This window comes from Aedes albopictus, chromosome 2 (assembly GCF_035046485.1).
Source record: "Aedes albopictus strain Foshan chromosome 2, AalbF5, whole genome shotgun sequence".
NCBI lineage: Eukaryota > Metazoa > Arthropoda > Insecta > Diptera > Culicidae > Aedes > Aedes albopictus.
In genome coordinates this window covers 24,118,346-24,143,345 of record NC_085137.1, presented here as the reverse complement: position 1 = coordinate 24,143,345, position 25,000 = coordinate 24,118,346, and the positions used below count along the sequence as shown (strand labels likewise).

At 38.3% G+C, this 25,000-nt stretch overlaps 3 protein-coding genes across 4 annotated transcripts in view; all 3 read right to left on the bottom strand.

Annotated features, from left to right (window-relative positions):
- LOC109429628 (klarsicht protein) overlaps positions 1 to 25,000 on the bottom strand; it is an 833,281-nt gene that overhangs the window by 278,017 nt on the left and 530,264 nt on the right. The gene's annotated exons all lie outside the window — the stretch shown is intronic.
- Positions 1 to 25,000, bottom strand: part of LOC134287466 (uncharacterized) — a 61,978-nt gene that overhangs the window by 9,886 nt on the left and 27,092 nt on the right. The window lies entirely within an intron of this gene.
- LOC134283928 (nuclear hormone receptor FTZ-F1 beta-like) lies at positions 21,560 to 23,307 on the bottom strand (the record flags this gene model as incomplete). 2 transcript variants are annotated; one of them, XM_062854761.1, is given in 5 exon segments in its annotated part: positions 21,560 to 22,107; positions 22,159 to 22,416; positions 22,482 to 22,631; positions 22,702 to 22,938; positions 23,000 to 23,307. In XM_062854761.1, coding segments are annotated over 5 exon segments (1,055 nt in total), but the record flags the coding sequence as incomplete, so codon positions are not given.

Genomic DNA, 25,000 nt, shown 5'->3' with positions numbered 1-25,000 from the left:
AAAGGTCGAACGCCATCACGGTTTCGCCTTTCCGTAAAAAAAAAACAATAGAAGTTTTACTCGGATTAATCGAAAGGCCATATTGGCGACACCAACCCTCAACTACCTGAAGGGCGCTTTGCATCAGATCGAAAAGGGTGGTGATACACATACCAACTAACAATGCTAGGTAGTCGTCGGCAAAACCATAACACGTTAAAAACGAAGATTCAAAATGAAAAATGATGGCATAGGGTAAAAGCTCCCTTAGTAGAGGTAGTACCAATAGTGGTGGTAGTGCCAATTTAGCACTATTTCGAACAAAAAGCTTGCAAATGATATTTTTAATAGATGCATCATAACTAATTAATAACATTAATTCAGTTTTGTGTTCAGAATTTGCCGAAAAACCTATTTTAAACAATTATTTTCCTTAAATTTTTTGCTCCTTTGCACCTATAGTGGTGAGTGTTCCTATAGTGGTGGGTCCCATAAGAATTCAATGGGATGCGCCACTATAGGAACCAATGTTAAATTTTAACTCCATAATAGGAACCGTGTACCTATAGTTGGTGCAAGTGATTTATTAGCAAAAACTGAAATAAACAATAGGGGGATTCACTTAACAGCGTAAACTGATTAAACTGATTAAATGTCGCGATCACCAAGCACGGACAGAAAAATGTCTACATTGAATCAAAAATAAAGATTGTTGTTTTTATGGAATGATATTTTATTGAATTTATGCTAAATATCATAAAATCAATGATATAATTCAAGATGAATTCAAAGTGAACTTATGATTGTTTTAAATGTATCAACATCCAAACATAAGTATTATTAAATCAATAATAATCCGTTAGAATTTACCGTGCATTCATGCGTGCACTCCCTCGAGCTCGTCGTGACTAAAAAATGCTAGCGACCACTCCCTTGTTATATCTCTTGACAAATATACGTAAACAAACAAAAGGTTTCTCGCGTTTCATGTTATTTGTTCCGCCGGCTCGTGAAAAAGTGTTTCTTTTCAGTAAAAAAGTTAATAAAGTGAAGTTATTTTTGTAAATTGTCGAAGGTTTAGGTAAGTATGTGTTCCGGAGATAAAATCTGTGAAGTTTCTGGTCAGTCAGATGTGTCCAAAAGTGGTTTTATGTTATGCAGTTAAGCGCTACTGTGCCCGCACTACTGTTTATTTTTTTCTTGTTTTTCATTCAATTCCCAAATTGTGTACTATCTTCAACAATTTTTATGTGTCCTTTTTTTCTTTCGTAAAGTTCGGGCACTATTGGAAGAATGGATTTCCGTCAAAATCCGCTGATTCAAGACAGCGAAGACCTACAGGAAATCGTGGTGGAGGAGGTTGATGAAGGGGCAGTAGAAACCATACAACTTCTAAGCTCCTTTGGAGTTGCGGAGGATGTGATTTCTGCTTTAATAGGTAAATCGAAATGAATGAAGTACTTTCATATTGTAATATGAAACCTAAATTTTGCTATATTTGTTAGGGGGAATGACACTTCCCTTGCTAACCGGAAAAAAATCCGCATTCATCCGTTGCTAACCTTCGTTAACCGCTTCTAACTGCTGCTCAGTTAGCAGCGGTTAGCGACGGTTAGGAACGGATTAATGCGAATTTTCCGGTTAGAAAAGGATATGTCATTCCACTTGATATTTGTAATGCTTTCACGTAATTAACCGTAGTTTTGTCAGCAAAAATACACCCGTATAATGTCCGAAATTGAAATGATGAATTTTCCGTTACAAGTTAGTACTCATTCAATTCAGGCATTCAGTTTCGAGAATAGAAATCCAGAAAGGTACCCGGGTACCCTGCCAGCCACACTAAGCAAAATTATGGACCATAATAGTAAAAATCTAAACGATTTGTAAGTAGTTTCATCATTAATTTTATTTCGTTTGAACAGAAAACGGCTACAACTTGGAAACCCTGAAGATCGTAGAACGGCAGGAACTAGAAGAAGTGGTACAGAAGCCATATCTCGCCGATCGTACTAAGCTTGTGCATGGTCTAAACAACTGGAGAAAATCTTTGGTGAGTAAAGTAAAATTGAAAAAAAAAACAGGTATTTTAACTACATTGTATTTTAAGGGACTCACACCTGTGTCATCAATCTCACCAGCTCAAGAAAGAGAAGAAGTACTGCAACGAGAAACACTAACAGCAACGCTACTCTTGAACAAATCTTCAAAAGGAAAGCAGGTTTTGGCCACCTACAACGAGTGCAAAATATTAACGAAGGCGCAGAAGAAAGCAGTCACCCATATTATCGTCGATGAGTTCAAGGATAAATTTGGCACTCTGACAAGCGTGGAGTTAACTCGACTGGCCGCCGAACTGCATTCTATTTTTCCGACGGAACCTGAGGTGAGTCAATTTGAGATAGTAACAATATAGACAAACAGACGTAACACATCGACCATTTGTCAATTCAAGTCATATTCACGGGAACATATTCGACATTAAGGACTAAGTTTGGCCGACCATAAACTAGATGTTGGTAGTGGAAAAATGCCAAACTCGAACAAAAACGATGTGTGCGCCACGGATGGGCAGTTGGCCAACCATAAAGTTTTTAAATTATCGGATTGCTACGCCTGTTTGTCTGTGGTAATAACTTGCCAAGGGGACATGCGCATAGGTGACATAGGGGGGAGGGGGCGGGGGGTTGGTTTGGTAACAGGTTGACTTTTGCGTGATATAATTTGTGTATCACCCCTTAGGGTCTGTCCATAAACTACGTACTCTTAGGGGGGGACGGGGGGTTCTAGCCAAAGTCTACGCTCCATACAAATTTCGAAAATTTTGTTTGAACAAAAGTCTACGGAGGGGGAGTGGGGGTCTGAGATGGCCCAAAATAAGTCTACGTAGTTTATGGACAGACCCTTATTAGGGTCTTGTACCATTTGGGCAGGTGTACCTATTTTGGGCACTTGCCGCTATAACCCTGGCTATAACTAAGTCAATTTCAAACCGATTGATTTGATTTTTTGTACAGAGTAAGATACTGTACGTCCCAAATGGAGGATAACGTGCCTCTGGAGCCGGCCTTCTGAAGATACTGTACGTGCCTAACTCTATACAGAAATTCAAATCAATCGGTTTAAAATTGACTTAGTTATAGCAGCAAGTGCCCAAAATAGGTACACCTGCCCAAATGGTACAAGACCCTATATAAAGACTTAATGCAAATAATCATTAGTTTTCTATTTCTTGGCACGAACGTTGTTCCATTCAATACAATGTCGTCTTTTTATGTTTCAGCATTCGTGGTATCAACCATCATTCAAAATTGTTGACAACAAGAGAGTCAGACTTGGACGCTTAGCTAAGGGCTTATTGCATGACCGGAACGCGAACTATAAGCCCATTAATAGACCTGCTCCGAAGGCCGGGCCATCCGAAGGGAATTCATCCTCGAGCGAACAAAGCAGCTTCTCAGAAAAAGCCAGTGAGTCCAATTATGAAATATGCTTCAAGCACAGAGAAACAGACGCCACACTCCGGGCGCTTCCCATCGATCACCTTTTTAACGGATGAATCAATTTTTTGGTAGTGGGTCACTCGCGGCGAAGGCTTTCTGGCCATAATACGGCGGTTCGCTTTCGTCACAATGTTTTTCAACGTAATTTGTTTCAAGTGTTACGTCTGTTTCTCTGTGATAACATTATATGAAGAGCCAGTCTGACCTGTTTGATTCTCCTGTATCTTACCGTATTTTTTTTTACAGTTGAAGAATATCATCAAACGAAAACGTGGATCCGCCACAACCAAGACGAGTGGAATTTGGTACAAGAAAAGTGGGCAGCAACTAGCGCTCTGCGATTGTGGGAGATATCGAAAATTGAGAATTTGACTTGCGAGAAAATCTTGGAACTGTTTCCTGCCCTTCATAACTCGGAAGGATATCAGCTGGTGCAGCTGGATTTCAGCTTCAAGTTTAATGCCAAACAGAATTCACTGTTTGAGCGGTGGAGCAAATTTCGCGACCGGATTCTTCCAGTATATGAAGCAGACGTAACTGATCATGCAGGAAAATGTATGCTGGAACTATTGACCGATGATACAATAAATGAGGGTATGTATTTAATGCACTTAAATTAAGAGACAGTAAGATTTTTTTTACTCGGAGATACGTACCATGCTAATTATTGAAGTCAGTTCAAAATTAAAAATAAAAACGCGTAACAAAAGTCTTAACGCTTCTCGACAAATCATGCAAAAACAGGACCCAAAAAAAAATTGTATGGAGTTTTCATTAACGGCCGCGTAAATAGAAACCGTGTTAAAAAAAACCTGACTTGTATGTCTCCAGCAAGTTTTTGTCCACAGTTACTTGCAAAATTGTGCAATTTGTAATGTCATTTGAGTTGAAATACACATTTTTCTATCAGTTTATTTTCATAGAAAACAGAATTTTGATATTTTATATGGAAAAGTTCAAAAAGATAAAGTTACTAATTGCTGCACTTATTGTTAATATGACAAAATTTAAACAATTCTTTTCGGTAAAAATGATGGTTTGCCTGTGTGTTGCTAATCATATATTTGTTAAACAATAATACTTTGTCTTGATGCTTCAAATTATTTATAAAATAAGTGTTAGAAGACATCGCGTGTAATAACAGTATTTCAAAACACGATTTACGAAGTGCTTTTATCCTAGCAATTATAACTAGTGTTGAAATAGTATGTAAATTTTAAAGATCGGACTGCATATTGGTAGGTAAATGCTTTGTTTGTACAAGTTACCCCTCGCTGGACAGTACAGCTTGATAGTTTATTATTATTATAGTTCAAAACCGAATTAGCGACATTTTTTCTTTTACTTCCGCTGCTTTTTCCTTTCAGATTATTTTTAAGTTGAAAATAGAGTTGTCATCAGATTATAAACTAATATTATGATTTCAGTTCAAAACCGAATAAGCGACATTTTTTCTTTTACTTCCTCTGCTTTTGCCTTATGTTAAACACAATGTCGGAAGTGGGGCGCTGTGTATAGAGTACCAGGTGCACAATACAGCGTCCCACTTCCGACATTGTGTTTAACGTAAGGCAAAAGCAGCGGAAGTAAAAGAAAAAATGTCGCTTATTCGGTTTTGAACTGAAATCATAATATTAGTTTATAATCTGATGACAACTCTATTTTCAACTTAAAAATAATCTGACTTACTTTTTATGGGTAAAAAATAATATTTTTATATGTGCATCTTTTTTAAACAGATACTCGAGACTGGCTATCGGCAACACTCATCGTGTACATTTTGCCGTCTGTCGTGTTAACGCTACCGAACAAGACTAAATGGAAACCTTCATATCTGGAAGCACGGGATAGTTTCATCATGTGGATGAAATCTCTCACTGAGCTTGAGAAGCATATGGAGGGCTTAACTTCGCGCTATAAGAGCAAGGGAATAGCACTTGCTCCTCTCGTTATTGTTGTAGCAGAGAACCTGGCTAAGCCGAGTGTTTTCCTGGTGAACACGGGCGGTGTGTTCTATCAACTTCCGACATTTTTGAAGGCCCTTGATGTTTGCTTCAAGATTTTCAAGGCCTATGATATACCGTATCCCCGAGAATCAGCCGGCGCTTGGAATTTGATCGGCCATTGTTTGTACGGGTTTTCTCCCGAAGCACAGAATCAAACCAAAGTTTTGTCGGTAGCAGCGAACATCGAAGAAAATGTTTAAAATGATTGTTTGTCAATTACCGAACTGCACATGGCAGGCGCCGTCAAAGGAGCAATACTTCCGTCATTTGAGAAGATATCATGATGATCTAGATGGTTACACTTGTGTGTTTACCGGCTGCAACAGAAGATATTCATCACTAAAAAGCTATCGAGAGCATATCAATAAAGTACATAAGGATTTAAATGAGATGTGTAGAGAAAATTCATCGATTCAAGAAAATCATCCATCAACGTCTTATGAAGGGCAACACCTAAACATTATCCCGGAAGAGCAGAATGAACCAGTCCAGAAAGAGAAAGAAGTTTTGATCTTGCCTCAAGCATTGGTAGATGTGGACACTATCTGCAAGAGTATGAACAAATCATGTATGTGCTTAATGTTAAAGTGGTTGAGTAAAGATAGCCTTCCACGGAAAACCGCATTTGAAATGCAAAGCGATATCCTCAATTCAGTAATCGATCCGCTGACCTCAGTTATCGATGATATGTGTGGAGCAGGAATGATGACAGTTGAGTGTAAGAACACAATTGCCCAGCTTCTAAATACCTTCGACGTGAAGACCGAGTACAGCTTTCTAAAACGTCTGGAGAATGAAGGACTGTATTCACCCCCCGTATTATTCAGTATCAGCGAAGAACTAAGACCGGCGGTACTCAACTCTGAGCAACAAATGGTAATTTCAATGTTGTAATAATTCTTCTGAAACTATTTGATAATGTATTTGTACATTTTGCAGGTTGTGGATCAAATTCAAGGTGTTCTGATGCCAATACAATTTATGCTCACCAAATATCTAGAATCAGAACAAGTATTTAAGACGATTCTACAAAATCTCAAACAGTCTGAGGATGGACTGTTCAGAAGCATGGTGGACGGATCTATTTGGCAGCGGAAAACTGAAGATATGGCCGAAGGAATAATCGTACCACTTAACATTTTCTTCGATGATTTTACCACCGTTGACACCACGTCACATCACGCCCGAACAACGTCGATTTGCGGAATCTACATGAGTATCCCATGCCTGCCTAGTTATTTGTTAGGAAGGATAAGTAACATTTTAACAGTTGGTTTTATTAAAACGGAAGATAGAAAAGCTTTTCCTCTTGAACGTGTTTTATATAAACTGATAGATACTTTGTCTCAGCTCGAAACTACAGGCATCAATATCATCTATGATGGAACGGAAAGAAATATTCGATTTGTTCTAGGATTTGTATTAGGTGATAATTTAGGAGTAAATGGCATCCTAAGTTTTGTCGAATGTTTTCGAGCAAATTATTTTTGCCGAATTTGTAAACGTATTCGTAGTCAAACTGAAACTGATTACAAAGAGTATGGAGAGTTTTACCGAACGAAGAGTAATTACGAAAAGGATGTTCAACTTGCAGATGTGTCACAGACAGGAATAAAAGGGCCAAGCATATTTAACCAGATTCCATCCTTTCACGTCACCGATAACTTCAGTTTTGATGTTATGCATGATATGCTAGAAGGAGTTTGCATTTATGATCTGCAGCACAGTTTGCATTACTTCATTATGACAAAGAAATATTTCACTTTGAGCGACTTGAACCACCGTAAAAATTTATTTGTGTATGGGGATTTAAACTCGGCAAATATTATCAACGATATCCAAGAAACCAATTTGAAGAAAAAAAACTTGAAAATGACAGCAAGTGAAAGCAAAACATTTATGACATTTCTGCCATTAATCATAGGCCCATTAATCCCTAAGAAAGATAAAGTTTGGACATTTTTGTGTACACTGATTAGGATTTTGCACATTGTGCTTCTTAGGGAAGTTCAGCATGAACTGATCGATGAACTGAGAGTATTGATCGAGAAGCATCATAAACTGTACATAGAACTATTTCAAGATACTCTGAAACCCAAGCATCACAATTTGACCCACTATCCCACAGCAATTTCAAAAAGTGGCGCGTTGCGTCTACAATGGTCGATGCGATATGAAGCTAAACATAAAGAACCTAAACAATATGCCAAAGTAAATTGTAACAGACGAAACTCGTGCTATTCATTGGCTATAAAGTCTGGTTTGAAATTTGCCTACAACTTGGTAAACAATGAATTTGTGTCACCTAAAATCTTCTACGAAACTCCAAAAGCATCGCCCATTTTAAATTTCTTTTGTCAAGGATCGTATTTCAAAAAGGGCACTGTTTTTGTGATACAGAAGGCAAAATTGATGAATGTTTTCCAAATTTCTGAAATTCTGGTTAACGAAAATAACGAACTACATTTAACCTGTGAAGCATATATTTCAAAAAAGTACGACGATCACTTGCAGTCATTTGAACTAGTAAAAAAAGACTCAATAGTAACAATACATAACATACAAAACTTCTATACGAAGCCTATCAATTTGCACGTAGTAGAATCCAGACTATTTTTAAGATGCTGTGACTATTATGATTTAAACGAAGTAATTTGTGACGTAATTGTTGGCGAAGAATCAAACAAAAAATAAACATTGTAAAAACATAAAAAGGCAGAAACTAAACAAATTAAAATCGAAAAATAGATATTGTAGACATATAAACCTAAACTTGAGCTAAAAATACACATTTACAGATGATTTTTTTTCTAGATATTTTGTTTTTATATAGTTTATAAACTATAAATAATTCCCTCTCAGAGTAAGAGGAATTCGAGGGAAGTTATTCGAGATCAAAATATTTAGCATTGCTGTACTGCACCCGAGACTGCACCCACTCGCATAACAGTCCCATTTTTGCTGGGAGTTCTATTCATATGGGACAATTATGCGAGTGGGGGCAGTATATTAACCAATCAATATATCTTCTAGACTTGAAAGAAAAGTCTTATATTAACAATTTTCATTATTTTTATTTAACACATAACATACTGCATATGAACAACCCAAATGTAATCACGCCGCTAAATCCTTAATGCATGCATACATACGGTGTAAATCAAGTAAGCATTACTCTGTATGCACAATTTAAAAGATGAAATAAAGTGGGAAAGGGCCCCAATATAGTCGCATTGAAATTAATTTCATATGGCTTTATTGGGGCCCTTGTCCACCTTAATTCAACTTCAAGTGTACATACAAAATAATGTTTACTTTATTTACAACGAATTTATGCATGCGTTACACACGGACAGAAAAATGTCTACATTGAATCAAAAATAAAGATTGTTGTTTTTATGGAATGATATTTTATTGAATTTATGCTAAATATCATAAAATCAATGATATAATTCAAGATGAATTCAAAGTGAACTTATGATTGTTTTAAATGTATCAACATCCAAACATAAGTATTATTAAATCAATAATAATCCGTTAGAATTTACCGTGCATTCATGCGTGCACTCCCTCGAGCTCGTCGTGACTAAAAAATGCTAGCGACCACTCCCTTGTTATATCTCTTGACAAATATACGTAAACAAACAAAAGGTTTCTCGCGTTTCATGTTATTTGTTCCGCCGGCTCGTGAAAAAGTGTTTCTTTTCAGTAAAAAAGTTAATAAAGTGAAGTTATTTTTGTAAATTGTCGAAGGTTTAGGTAAGTATGTGTTCCGGAGATAAAATCTGTGAAGTTTCTGGTCAGTCAGATGTGTCCAAAAGTGGTTTTATGTTATGCAGTTAAGCGCTACTGTGCCCGCACTACTGTTTATTTTTTTCTTGTTTTTCATTCAATTCCCAAATTGTGTACTATCTTCAACAATTTTTATGTGTCCTTTTTTTCTTTCGTAAAGTTCGGGCACTATTGGAAGAATGGATTTCCGTCAAAATCCGCTGATTCAAGACAGCGAAGACCTACAGGAAATCGTGGTGGAGGAGGTTGATGAAGGGGCAGTAGAAACCATACAACTTCTAAGCTCCTTTGGAGTTGCGGAGGATGTGATTTCTGCTTTAATAGGTAAATCGAAATGAATGAAGTACTTTCATATTGTAATATGAAACCTAAATTTTGCTATATTTGTTAGGGGGAATGACACTTCCCTTGCTAACCGGAAAAAAATCCGCATTCATCCGTTGCTAACCTTCGTTAACCGCTTCTAACTGCTGCTCAGTTAGCAGCGGTTAGCGACGGTTAGGAACGGATTAATGCGAATTTTCCGGTTAGAAAAGGATATGTCATTCCACTTGATATTTGTAATGCTTTCACGTAATTAACCGTAGTTTTGTCAGCAAAAATACACCCGTATAATGTCCGAAATTGAAATGATGAATTTTCCGTTACAAGTTAGTACTCATTCAATTCAGGCATTCAGTTTCGAGAATAGAAATCCAGAAAGGTACCCGGGTACCCTGCCAGCCACACTAAGCAAAATTATGGACCATAATAGTAAAAATCTAAACGATTTGTAAGTAGTTTCATCATTAATTTTATTTCGTTTGAACAGAAAACGGCTACAACTTGGAAACCCTGAAGATCGTAGAACGGCAGGAACTAGAAGAAGTGGTACAGAAGCCATATCTCGCCGATCGTACTAAGCTTGTGCATGGTCTAAACAACTGGAGAAAATCTTTGGTGAGTAAAGTAAAATTGAAAAAAAAAACAGGTATTTTAACTACATTGTATTTTAAGGGACTCACACCTGTGTCATCAATCTCACCAGCTCAAGAAAGAGAAGAAGTACTGCAACGAGAAACACTAACAGCAACGCTACTCTTGAACAAATCTTCAAAAGGAAAGCAGGTTTTGGCCACCTACAACGAGTGCAAAATATTAACGAAGGCGCAGAAGAAAGCAGTCACCCATATTATCGTCGATGAGTTCAAGGATAAATTTGGCACTCTGACAAGCGTGGAGTTAACTCGACTGGCCGCCGAACTGCATTCTATTTTTCCGACGGAACCTGAGGTGAGTCAATTTGAGATAGTAACAATATAGACAAACAGACGTAACACATCGACCATTTGTCAATTCAAGTCATATTCACGGGAACATATTCGACATTAAGGACTAAGTTTGGCCGACCATAAACTAGATGTTGGTAGTGGAAAAATGCCAAACTCGAACAAAAACGATGTGTGCGCCACGGATGGGCAGTTGGCCAACCATAAAGTTTTTAAATTATCGGATTGCTACGCCTGTTTGTCTGTGGTAATAACTTGCCAAGGGGACATGCGCATAGGTGACATAGGGGGGAGGGGGCGGGGGGTTGGTTTGGTAACAGGTTGACTTTTGCGTGATATAATTTGTGTATCACCCCTTAGGGTCTGTCCATAAACTACGTACTCTTAGGGGGGGACGGGGGGTTCTAGCCAAAGTCTACGCTCCATACAAATTTCGAAAATTTTGTTTGAACAAAAGTCTACGGAGGGGGAGTGGGGGTCTGAGATGGCCCAAAATAAGTCTACGTAGTTTATGGACAGACCCTTATTAGGGTCTTGTACCATTTGGGCAGGTGTACCTATTTTGGGCACTTGCCGCTATAACCCTGGCTATAACTAAGTCAATTTCAAACCGATTGATTTGATTTTTTGTACAGAGTAAGATACTGTACGTCCCAAATGGAGGATAACGTGCCTCTGGAGCCGGCCTTCTGAAGATACTGTACGTGCCTAACTCTATACAGAAATTCAAATCAATCGGTTTAAAATTGACTTAGTTATAGCAGCAAGTGCCCAAAATAGGTACACCTGCCCAAATGGTACAAGACCCTATATAAAGACTTAATGCAAATAATCATTAGTTTTCTATTTCTTGGCACGAACGTTGTTCCATTCAATACAATGTCGTCTTTTTATGTTTCAGCATTCGTGGTATCAACCATCATTCAAAATTGTTGACAACAAGAGAGTCAGACTTGGACGCTTAGCTAAGGGCTTATTGCATGACCGGAACGCGAACTATAAGCCCATTAATAGACCTGCTCCGAAGGCCGGGCCATCCGAAGGGAATTCATCCTCGAGCGAACAAAGCAGCTTCTCAGAAAAAGCCAGTGAGTCCAATTATGAAATATGCTTCAAGCACAGAGAAACAGACGCCACACTCCGGGCGCTTCCCATCGATCACCTTTTTAACGGATGAATCAATTTTTTGGTAGTGGGTCACTCGCGGCGAAGGCTTTCTGGCCATAATACGGCGGTTCGCTTTCGTCACAATGTTTTTCAACGTAATTTGTTTCAAGTGTTACGTCTGTTTCTCTGTGATAACATTATATGAAGAGCCAGTCTGACCTGTTTGATTCTCCTGTATCTTACCGTATTTTTTTTTACAGTTGAAGAATATCATCAAACGAAAACGTGGATCCGCCACAACCAAGACGAGTGGAATTTGGTACAAGAAAAGTGGGCAGCAACTAGCGCTCTGCGATTGTGGGAGATATCGAAAATTGAGAATTTGACTTGCGAGAAAATCTTGGAACTGTTTCCTGCCCTTCATAACTCGGAAGGATATCAGCTGGTGCAGCTGGATTTCAGCTTCAAGTTTAATGCCAAACAGAATTCACTGTTTGAGCGGTGGAGCAAATTTCGCGACCGGATTCTTCCAGTATATGAAGCAGACGTAACTGATCATGCAGGAAAATGTATGCTGGAACTATTGACCGATGATACAATAAATGAGGGTATGTATTTAATGCACTTAAATTAAGAGACAGTAAGATTTTTTTTACTCGGAGATACGTACCATGCTAATTATTGAAGTCAGTTCAAAATTAAAAATAAAAACGCGTAACAAAAGTCTTAACGCTTCTCGACAAATCATGCAAAAACAGGACCCAAAAAAAAATTGTATGGAGTTTTCATTAACGGCCGCGTAAATAGAAACCGTGTTAAAAAAAACCTGACTTGTATGTCTCCAGCAAGTTTTTGTCCACAGTTACTTGCAAAATTGTGCAATTTGTAATGTCATTTGAGTTGAAATACACATTTTTCTATCAGTTTATTTTCATAGAAAACAGAATTTTGATATTTTATATGGAAAAGTTCAAAAAGATAAAGTTACTAATTGCTGCACTTATTGTTAATATGACAAAATTTAAACAATTCTTTTCGGTAAAAATGATGGTTTGCCTGTGTGTTGCTAATCATATATTTGTTAAACAATAATACTTTGTCTTGATGCTTCAAATTATTTATAAAATAAGTGTTAGAAGACATCGCGTGTAATAACAGTATTTCAAAACACGATTTACGAAGTGCTTTTATCCTAGCAATTATAACTAGTGTTGAAATAGTATGTAAATTTTAAAGATCGGACTGCATATTGGTAGGTAAATGCTTTGTTTGTACAAGTTACCCCTCGCTGGACAGTACAGCTTGATAGTTTATTATTATTATAGTTCAAAACCGAATTAGCGACATTTTTTCTTTTACTTCCGCTGCTTTTTCCTTTCAGATTATTTTTAAGTTGAAAATAGAGTTGTCATCAGATTATAAACTAATATTATGATTTCAGTTCAAAACCGAATAAGCGACATTTTTTCTTTTACTTCCTCTGCTTTTGCCTTATGTTAAACACAATGTCGGAAGTGGGGCGCTGTGTATAGAGTACCAGGTGCACAATACAGCGTCCCACTTCCGACATTGTGTTTAACGTAAGGCAAAAGCAGCGGAAGTAAAAGAAAAAATGTCGCTTATTCGGTTTTGAACTGAAATCATAATATTAGTTTATAATCTGATGACAACTCTATTTTCAACTTAAAAATAATCTGACTTACTTTTTATGGGTAAAAAATAATATTTTTATATGTGCATCTTTTTTAAACAGATACTCGAGACTGGCTATCGGCAACACTCATCGTGTACATTTTGCCGTCTGTCGTGTTAACGCTACCGAACAAGACTAAATGGAAACCTTCATATCTGGAAGCACGGGATAGTTTCATCATGTGGATGAAATCTCTCACTGAGCTTGAGAAGCATATGGAGGGCTTAACTTCGCGCTATAAGAGCAAGGGAATAGCACTTGCTCCTCTCGTTATTGTTGTAGCAGAGAACCTGGCTAAGCCGAGTGTTTTCCTGGTGAACACGGGCGGTGTGTTCTATCAACTTCCGACATTTTTGAAGGCCCTTGATGTTTGCTTCAAGATTTTCAAGGCCTATGATATACCGTATCCCCGAGAATCAGCCGGCGCTTGGAATTTGATCGGCCATTGTTTGTACGGGTTTTCTCCCGAAGCACAGAATCAAACCAAAGTTTTGTCGGTAGCAGCGAACATCGAAGAAAATGTTTAAAATGATTGTTTGTCAATTACCGAACTGCACATGGCAGGCGCCGTCAAAGGAGCAATACTTCCGTCATTTGAGAAGATATCATGATGATCTAGATGGTTACACTTGTGTGTTTACCGGCTGCAACAGAAGATATTCATCACTAAAAAGCTATCGAGAGCATATCAATAAAGTACATAAGGATTTAAATGAGATGTGTAGAGAAAATTCATCGATTCAAGAAAATCATCCATCAACGTCTTATGAAGGGCAACACCTAAACATTATCCCGGAAGAGCAGAATGAACCAGTCCAGAAAGAGAAAGAAGTTTTGATCTTGCCTCAAGCATTGGTAGATGTGGACACTATCTGCAAGAGTATGAACAAATCATGTATGTGCTTAATGTTAAAGTGGTTGAGTAAAGATAGCCTTCCACGGAAAACCGCATTTGAAATGCAAAGCGATATCCTCAATTCAGTAATCGATCCGCTGACCTCAGTTATCGATGATATGTGTGGAGCAGGAATGATGACAGTTGAGTGTAAGAACACAATTGCCCAGCTTCTAAATACCTTCGACGTGAAGACCGAGTACAGCTTTCTAAAACGTCTGGAGAATGAAGGACTGTATTCACCCCCCGTATTATTCAGTATCAGCGAAGAACTAAGACCGGCGGTACTCAACTCTGAGCAACAAATGGTAATTTCAATGTTGTAATAATTCTTCTGAAACTATTTGATAATGTATTTGTACATTTTGCAGGTTGTGGATCAAATTCAAGGTGTTCTGATGCCAATACAATTTATGCTCACCAAATATCTAGAATCAGAACAAGTATTTAAGACGATTCTACAAAATCTCAAACAGTCTGAGGATGGACTGTTCAGAAGCATGGTGGACGGATCTATTTGGCAGCGGAAAACTGAAGATATGGCCGAAGGAATAATCGTACCACTTAACATTTTCTTCGATGATTTTACCACCGTTGACACCACGTCACATCACGCCCGAACAACGTCGATTTGCGGAATCTACATGAGTATCCCATGCCTGCCTAGTTATTTGTTAGGAAGGATAAGTAACATTTTAACAGTTGGTTTTATTAAAACGGAAGATAGAAAAGCTTTTCCTCTTGAACGTGTTTTATATAAACTGATAGATACTTTGTCTCAGCTCGAAACTACAGGCATCAATATCATCTATGATGGAACGGAAAGAAATATTCGATTTGTTCTAGGATTTGTATTAGGTGATAATTTAGGAGTAAATGGCATCCTAAGTTTTGTCGAATGTTTTCGAGCAAATTATTTTTGCCGAATTTGTAAACGTATTCGTAGTCAAACTGAAACTGATTACAAAGAGTATGGAGAGTTTTACCGAACGAAGAGTAATTACGAAAAGGATGTTCAACTTGCAGATGTGTCACAGACAGGAATAAAAGGGCCAAGCATATTTAACCAGATTCCATCCTTTCACGTCACCGATAACTTCAGTTTTGATGTTATGCATGATATGCTAGAAGGAGTTTGCATTTATGATCTGCAGCACAGTTTGCATTACTTCATTATGACAAAGAAATATTTCACTTTGAGCGACTTGAACCACCGTAAAAATTTATTTGTGTATGGGGATTTAAACTCGGCAAATATTATCAACGATATCCAAGAAACCAATTTGAAGAAAAAAAACTTGAAAATGACAGCAAGTGAAAGCAAAACATTTATGACATTTCTGCCATTAATCATAGGCCCATTAATCCCTAAGAAAGATAAAGTTTGGACATTTTTGTGTACACTGATTAGGATTTTGCACATTGTGCTTCTTAGGGAAGTTCAGCATGAACTGATCGATGAACTGAGAGTATTGATCGAGAAGCATCATAAACTGTACATAGAACTATTTCAAGATACTCTGAAACCCAAGCATCACAATTTGACCCACTATCCCACAGCAATTTCAAAAAGTGGCGCGTTGCGTCTACAATGGTCGATGCGATATGAAGCTAAACATAAAGAACCTAAACAATATGCCAAAGTAAATTGTAACAGACGAAACTCGTGCTATTCATTGGCTATAAAGTCTGGTTTGAAATTTGCCTACAACTTGGTAAACAATGAATTTGTGTCACCTAAAATCTTCTACGAAACTCCAAAAGCATCGCCCATTTTAAATTTCTTTTGTCAAGGATCGTATTTCAAAAAGGGCACTGTTTTTGTGATACAGAAGGCAAAATTGATGAATGTTTTCCAAATTTCTGAAATTCTGGTTAACGAAAATAACGAACTACATTTAACCTGTGAAGCATATATTTCAAAAAAGTACGACGATCACTTGCAGTCATTTGAACTAGTAAAAAAAGACTCAATAGTAACAATACATAACATACAAAACTTCTATACGAAGCCTATCAATTTGCACGTAGTAGAATCCAGACTATTTTTAAGATGCTGTGACTATTATGATTTAAACGAAGTAATTTGTGACGTAATTGTTGGCGAAGAATCAAACAAAAAATAAACATTGTAAAAACATAAAAAGGCAGAAACTAAACAAATTAAAATCGAAAAATAGATATTGTAGACATATAAACCTAAACTTGAGCTAAAAATACACATTTACAGATGATTTTTTTTCTAGATATTTTGTTTTTATATAGTTTATAAACTATAAATAATTCCCTCTCAGAGTAAGAGGAATTCGAGGGAAGTTATTCGAGATCAAAATATTTAGCATTGCTGTACTGCACCCGAGACTGCACCCACTCGCATAACAGTCCCATTTTTGCTGGGAGTTCTATTCATATGGGACAATTATGCGAGTGGGGGCAGTATATTAACCAATCAATATATCTTCTAGACTTGAAAGAAAAGTCTTATATTAACAATTTTCATTATTTTTATTTAACACATAACATACTGCATATGAACAACCCAAATGTAATCACGCCGCTAAATCCTTAATGCATGCATACATACGGTGTAAATCAAGTAAGCATTACTCTGTATGCACAATTTAAAAGATGAAATAAAGTGGGAAAGGGCCCCAATATAGTCGCATTGAAATTAATTTCATATGGCTTTATTGGGGCCCTTGTCCACCTTAATTCAACTTCAAGTGTACATACAAAATAATGTTTACTTTATTTACAACGAATTTATGCATGCGTTACAGCTTGAGCAGCGTGGTTACATGGGAATGCATTGATATTGTTGAATTTAAAATACTATTATGGAATCTACCGTACAATTCGTAATTCTGATTTTACTTTTCATGATAGATATGATTGAATTCACTAGAAAGCTCCTTTAAAAACAATAATACTATTTTATTTTCAACCTTCAGTCAAATTTGACAGCTTGTCAAACTAGAAAAGTTCTTGTAATTTCAAACGTATTTCTTGTGTATTCAATAATCGTTGATTGTTGAAGGACAACAATACTGGATTGTAAAAACAATCATACTTTCTCATTGCAGCTAAAACAAATTGAAATTTTTATTGAATTTAAGTCAAATATGGTTACTTTTACAATACATTTTTCTGCGTGCAGCTTGAGCAGCGTGGTTACATGGGAATGCATTGATATTGTTGAATTTAAAATACTATTATGGAATCTACCGTACAATTCGTAATTCTGATTTTACTTTTCATGATAGATATGATTGAATTCACTAGAAAGCTCCTTTAAAAACAATAATACTATTTTATTTTCAACCTTCAGTCAAATTTGACAGCTTGTCAAACTAGAAAAGTTCTTGTAATTTCAAACGTATTTCTTGTGTATTCAATAATCGTTGATTGTTGAAGGACAACAATACTGGATTGTAAAAACAATCATACTTTCTCATTGCAGCTAAAACAAATTGAAATTTTTATTGAATTTAAGTCAAATATGGTTACTTTTACAATACATTTTTCTGCGTGAGGCAATCTTTGATTATTTCATTCGCAAAATCATGAAACATTTCAAATAAGCAGAAAATCATGGCTTACGCAGCAATTTAATCTGTTTAGTGAGTACCCCTAATGTTTTTTACATTTTTCCTAGCAAATTTAAGTGAAAAACTACCGATTAACGTTTTCAGACTTTTTATTTTGTAGTATTATCAATTTTATTCAATTATTTTTCCACAAGGAGCTACTAATAGCACCACTATTGGTACATTTACCCTAATAATGAGATAAAGCGAGCTCACTTTGTATAAGGTTAAATCTTTCACCACTACTAGGATAAACAACTGTTTTTGGAAAACTTAAGTGTGCCGGAAAATAAGTCCTATGTTTTTCTATTCCTAGTTTGACAATATGATTGGACTTAGTGTGTTCAAAAATTACACATAGTCAGAAATCTTGGGAGCTCACCCTGTAAATGATACCTGAGGATGCTAGAAACAAACATTTGTTTGACGGTAACTTTCAATGATTAGAGGTCGCCTCAGCAAGATTTAAAAAATGGCCGGTTTTTAGTAAAGTAAAAAGTCGCCGTTGGTCAAAAGGATTTTTACTTGATTGGTAATGATGGTGATATAGGACCATCTAATGGACATTCAACTGAACAAAGAGTTTCGGATCATTAACGACTTCAGCCTCAACCACTACGTTATAAACTGATATTTATTTTAATAAAAAATATATGTATATTTCAATTTTGCTCCCATTCCGACAATAAGGGTGAGCCTGCCGCCTGGGTCCAATTAGTTACTAATCGTCCCAGAAGCCGCCCACCACTCAAAAAAAAAAAATAGACACAGAGAGAATGTTGTATGTACGGTGCGCGATTTGCTCTCTCGAATGGGAGGGTACTGCATTATTCCACGAGTCCGTTATTTCTCGAAACACAAAATAATAATTAGGTAAATCTAGAGAACTTTGCTTTTAAGTACAAGTAATATAATGTGTTTGCTTGCGTGTAATGTCTGCTGTTGAGTTTTGTTTAACCACTTTCTCTCTCTTTCTCTAATATTCCTAGCAATGAAGTATTGTTTCGCGGCTTTTGATGATTTCAGTGTTTTCAGAAAACACATTAGTGGCAACACTAACAAAATGAAACTTAGATAAATTAGATAAATTTTATCGATTAAAAAAACAGATACGGACTTTTTTAAAGGGTTTCGAGTAGAAAAAAGTACGTTCCTAAAAATACTGCAATATTCCGGATTCGTTTTTTTTTTTGTTCGCGATGATTTCATTTCAATTTGCGTTTCCGTGTTGCCGAATTCGATTTAAGTAGCTGTATATTTTGCTAGTTGTTTCTGTATTGTTCTTCTTCTTCCTCCTCCTTAACGTCTGGTTTCATTATGTTTAACACTAGTACTTAGTTTTACACTTAAATCATCACATATTTCCATATTTTCTTGGAAAACATTTTCATCGTTCTTGAAAGAATATTGTTTTGTTTTATGCTTACAACGCCTATGTACACTGAAACAAAAAAGCTTGTGAAAATCACGTCTTGCTCTCACAGAAATCTGAAGTGGGGGTTGAAACGTGCTTGTTTCCGGTTTAATGAAAAAAGCTGGAAATGCCCTCCATAAAAAAATGTTTTTCTTCTCGTCGGATTGGAAGTTACACACTCAGAGACTAAAACAGTATTGCACTCCACATACAATATAAAGGAAAAGAAAAACATTTGATCTACTCCCTGCCTTTGGGAAAGATTCCTCTATCTTTCTCACTAAGCTAGATTTGTGTGTTGATCCGATGATTGGATGTTATTGTATATTGCAACTATCAAAGAGTTTTGTTCTAACTTCAAATCGGATCTCAAAAAAACACGTTTCAAAAAGTTCGTTTCTCCCCGCAAGGAAAGATCACTCGTATGTATTTCTTACGAGTGGGAGTGATCGTTTCTCTTTTCCGGGAGGATTTTTTTCACAAGTATATACTCATTAACTAACACTAGACTAAAAAGTTCAGTCATTTACGCTTACTAGTTCTTTTACATTATTCGGTTTTTCTACTTTCTTCGTATAAAATAGCCTTACGTCTATCGCAAAAATTGTAATGTTTCCTTCTTGTTGTTACCAGAAAAAGGCACACTTCTTCCTCAAGTTTTATTATTTTCTTCAAATATTTCGCTAGATGTGAAACTTTATTCTTCGTGTGTGATTCTCTACGTGTTTACCATGGCAACGGGGCTCCGCTAGCGATATAAACGCGTTATATCGTTCGGAACGGCTTGCTGCGATGGCGTTTCTTGATTGCGCTTTAGTTTTTTTTTTCTATCACTTGTAAGAAAAGTTGGAAACCGTTTGTGTTATACTGTGATGGGAAGGAAAAGTCGCCTTTCATTATATGCAAGATGGAATTGTGCATGTCTTAACGTCTAGGTTTGAAGATCTTTCGATGACACGATAACTTATTTACCTACTGAATCTTAAAAACAAATATTTATCTCAGCTTTGAACGCTTCAGTTGATTAAAAATAAAACTTCGCTACAACTATGTCGATTGCCATTCTTCGAAGGCGAATCACCTCACTACGGACAGTTTGGGGGGAAAACTTAAACACTTCCTGACTCTTCCTTTAAAAAGCGTACCTCAACAGAAAACTTGTATCAATCAACAATACAAATAATTTTCGTCTAGTGTCTTGCGTTAAAATGGAAAACTATTCTTTTCTATTGTTCTGCTAACTGCTAACTGTTGTCTAATAAATAAGTCCCTAACTTAACTATGAGCTCTGACTTACAAATCTATAAGGAAACTTAATGGTTACACGGTACACGAGCAGTTCCAGATTAAAAATTCACTTTTTTTCTATGGATTTTGACCAGAAAACTCGAGTTTCGACACATAAAAATAAAGAAATGTGGAAATTTTAACAGTTTTAAGAAATAGATCATGATTCATTCAAAATATAAAACGTGGAGATCTAGTGCAATATCTATGAATTATGGAAACACTTTTTCAGAATGATTTCGACTACAAAATAAGGGAAACAAACTTTTACTGGCAACGTAACGTAAGAACACAGTATTCATAGTAGGCCTGGCCGCTTAAATGCTTGTGATGCATCTCTAGTACAATGCAAGCATTCATGCCCAAACAATGAAAATTAAAGAAGCATTGGCGTAAATAGGGGGTGGCCAGGGGGGGCCTGGCCCCCTCCAAAAAAATCCATTTCGGAAAAAAATCACGGAATCCAGGTGAAAAGTTTCTTTTTAGTATAAAAAATCTATATCGACATGGCCTTGGCCCCCCCCTAGAGCTATGACCTAGTTACGCTTATGTAAAGAAGCAGTCGAATTTTGAAACATTTTCCATGATCATTTCAATAAACAGCTGTGTATGTGTAGACGGAACTAGACTCAACATTTTCTCTTGATTCTTCACAAAAAACCTGTAAGAATTTAAATGAAATTGGCCAACTGGAGTCGATCGACCGACTAAAATAAACTATTATCTAAAGTGAATCACATAAAAATCTTGAAATGAATTGGTCAAAATTATGTCAGTCCATAGAAGAAAATGTCATTTAGTACCTGGAAAAGACAACGTTGCATCGCATTATCTATGCGATAAGTTTTTTTTTTTCATTTCTTTTCGAAGGGGACCCGACAGTCGGGGCGGAGCACCAGCCCCGCCCGTACCACCGGGCAAAACGTTTAGAACGATTGTAAATGATTATCGTTTTAAAAATATTTCATGAGTTGTTTAAATAAAAGGAAAAAATCTTCTTGCAACAGACAAATATAAAATCGCAGAAATGAAAAATAAAAATCTATTAAACATCTGACTAAAACTATGTAAAAAAGAATAAAATAAACTCGCTCTACTTATTGGATTACGAATTAAAATCACAATGTCTAAAAGAGTTTTGATTTCGGTTTACGATTTGCTTCACCCTTCTTCGCAGGGAAGCAACTTGAAGTTTGAGGGTCGCCTGCTGGGTTGGTTGCCATTGCTGGCAACGACGGCTCGCTTCTCACTTCCAGTGACAACAGTTGAATGGAAATGATGAGAGGGGAAGAGAGAGCGCTGCAGATGCATGTGAGTGTTTGTGAGAGAATGGATGACCTAAGGCGTTCCTGCGCCTTCTTTGATCATTCTTTTTTATGTGGTTGCTGCTGCTGATTGGGGCACTTCTTTTCTTTTCTTCTAAAACACTAGAACTTATGAGGCACGATCAGTTATTCGACTTCCGGACTGGAGCTCAGTGCTCCCCTCGGAGCAGTTCCATCAGCAGATTGAACGAAGGCTCTTCGCCGTCCTTCGGTTTGATTGTTAGCATCTCTTTTCCCACCTGAAATGAAAGCTGCAAATCAGTTTGACCTCTGAAGTCTTTCAGTTCAGCCGCTGAGCCTACCTGGCAGGTCCTTTGCAGTTCCGGGATCCTCAGGAGCAGCTCACCGAACTTGGCCGGCGTTTCCGGGTAGTGCGCTAACGTGTACGCTTGGAGGGCTTGCAGGGCTTTCTCCTGACTGGCACGAACCTTTTCGGATTCTTTCAGTTCTGAGGTGTCCGACGACAGCAGAACGATCACTTTCATGGCAACGTACTCGTAACGATCGACCCGTAGCCGCCGGAGGTGATCGGTGAGGTTGAGCATTCGTTCGATGCAAGTCTGGAAGATCATTTGAGTAATTTTTCGTTACGGATTCAAAGAGTTATTAGAACTTCAATACTAACCTGTAACCCACTGTGTTTGGCCTGTTCCAACGTGATCGACTTCCCGAGCGAGATCTTGATCTCACCGGGAGTCGCCATGGAACGGAAGCAACACGAAAACAGCAGCAGTTCACACCACGAGTTGATCAGCAGACAGATTTGATCGTCGATCTGCAACATAAAACGTGACAGTTAAGAAAACTTCTATATTACGTGAACATCTAACTCCTCCGAAACTCACCGAAATGTTCTTGAACAGAGGCAAACTCTTGCACCACTTGACGATCTTGTACAGCCGGTGATCGGCAATGTTGCACAGGTTCGCGATCAGGTCCGGACTGCTTTCGCTCGAGATGCCCGCACTGGAGAGCAGCGGATTGGCCGCGATGGCAGCACTGCTTACCGGAGGCGCAGGCTGATTTAACCGGGCCAGCTCGGTCGCGTTGTACTGCCACAGATGTTCGACGTCCATGATTTCCTGCAAGAAATATCCACGTTCAGCCTCGATCGTCTACGTTAACCTCAAAAAGATTACCAACCTGCAGTAGCTGAGGAATGCCCGGTCGCATGCCACCACCGTTGCCGCCATTACCCCCGTTGGAATTGCTATTGTAGTCCTGCTGGCCGGATTCGATCTTCAGCTGATGGCCGGTCAAGTTGACCGGACCGCCCGAAGAGTACGGACCTCCTCCGGGTCCACCACCACCGCCCCTTTGCGAGGCATTTGAGTACGGGAAGTTACTGCTGCCGTCGTTGCCTCCAAGCGACGGGCTGAGGATTGTTCCAGGGAGTGTGTACGAGCATTGATACGTCGATCGGCCACCTCGGGTGCGATCCTCACGAATGGCTGAAATGGAGAAACGTTTGCAAGTGTTACAATAAATACTATTGAGATGACTTTAGTAGATTCAAGCTGTGACCCAACTCTGTGTAGTATACCAGTACACGATTTTGAAAAAAAATCCGAGAATCTTGTACGAGTACTTGGGAGTTCCCAGACGTAGGAGAGCTCTGGTAATAGTCCTTACATCGAGGGTCACTACAGCACTTTAGCTATTTCCCTCTCCGCCGTATCCAGCAATTGTATTGGTCTGAAGACGACGAATATTCGGGAGGGTTTTCCCGTCTTTGGAAATAGGACCAGATGTTTAGGCCTCAACCAAACCTTCGACAACTACCACTTTTCAGGACATTCCTGCATAGTAGATCTGTACACATTGGGAATCTGTTCAATGGCTATTTTCAGGCCAGGTTCGGAATGTCTACCAGACCTGAAGCATACGCTAAGGGATATTGCAATCTCCTTAAGTTTGGTGGTACTACCCTCATCGCCAGCCCCGACGGTCCTTCAAAAGAAGACTTAGAATTAGGGTCACGATGTGGAAAAAGCCCCACAGTCCAGCATCTCTGTACCACAGTCCAGCATCTCTGTAGACTGTCCAGTAAGAGTAAGTACACCTTGTGTATTAGCCATCATGACCCTGTAGGCGTTACCCCACGGGTTAGTATGGGCACTCTAATACAGGCTCTTATAGCAAACCTTTTTGCTTGCTCCTATCTCAGTCTTAAGAGCCACTCTTCGTTCATCGCGCTCCTCATCAGTACAAGCGCGTTGCATCCGTCGCGTATACTCACTCGCCCGTAAACAAACGCAGGACAAGTGCGCAATAGCTGGATGTAGTGTATGTGTGTCACTACACTGAAGTCCAACAGTACGCCTCTAGAGCCGGCCTTCTGATACCTGATACCAACAGTACGACGGTGACCTCCCATTTCTACTTAGGGTAGACTTTCAAAGGAATGGTGGTTAGACCAAGTAAGTCACGGTGGAGCACCTGCCTAAACATCTCGTCGTTGAAGTATGACATCTTACTTCTACGAAGGCTTGGCCTTGGTCTAGTCAACTCTTCCTAAGCCTGCTGCCTGCTGTTATTGTAGTCAATACTGCATCGAAACGAGAGGTAGTCACTAAGAATGTAAGTATCTTCTTCCTTACAGTTCGAACTACTTGTTAGGTTAGGACTACAAAAAGTAACGTCGATAATACATTCCACTCCGTTTCGAGCAAAGTATCAATATTGGCCATCGAGCATGACCAGTGCACTCTATAGGAGTTGACCTGTCAATACCGCCGTCATACAGTCCAGCATTTGCGTGAACTGCTTTGTAGTCCACCGAGGAAGCATATAACAGTTACAGAAGAAGACCCCGTTGATCTTGGCGACCACGAAGCCCTCGCAGACACCATCTTCTAGACTGAGTATTTCTCTGTTGTTCATGTTGCCGCCATTTTGGACCCATCCGCGACCCAGTTTCCGTTACCGGCGGGATCCGATATGATGGCGATATCCGTACCCGACTCAGCGACTGTTTGGCATAGCAATTGCTGGTCTGCGTCACAATGATTCAGGTTCAGCTGCGTTACCTGAACTGCCGAAGTTCTCTTGAAGGTCGGACACCTTGGGCCTCCCGTCGGGAGCTTACTGTTCGCGGATTTATCGGAACAAATCAAGCATCATGGTCTTCATCTCCACATCGCC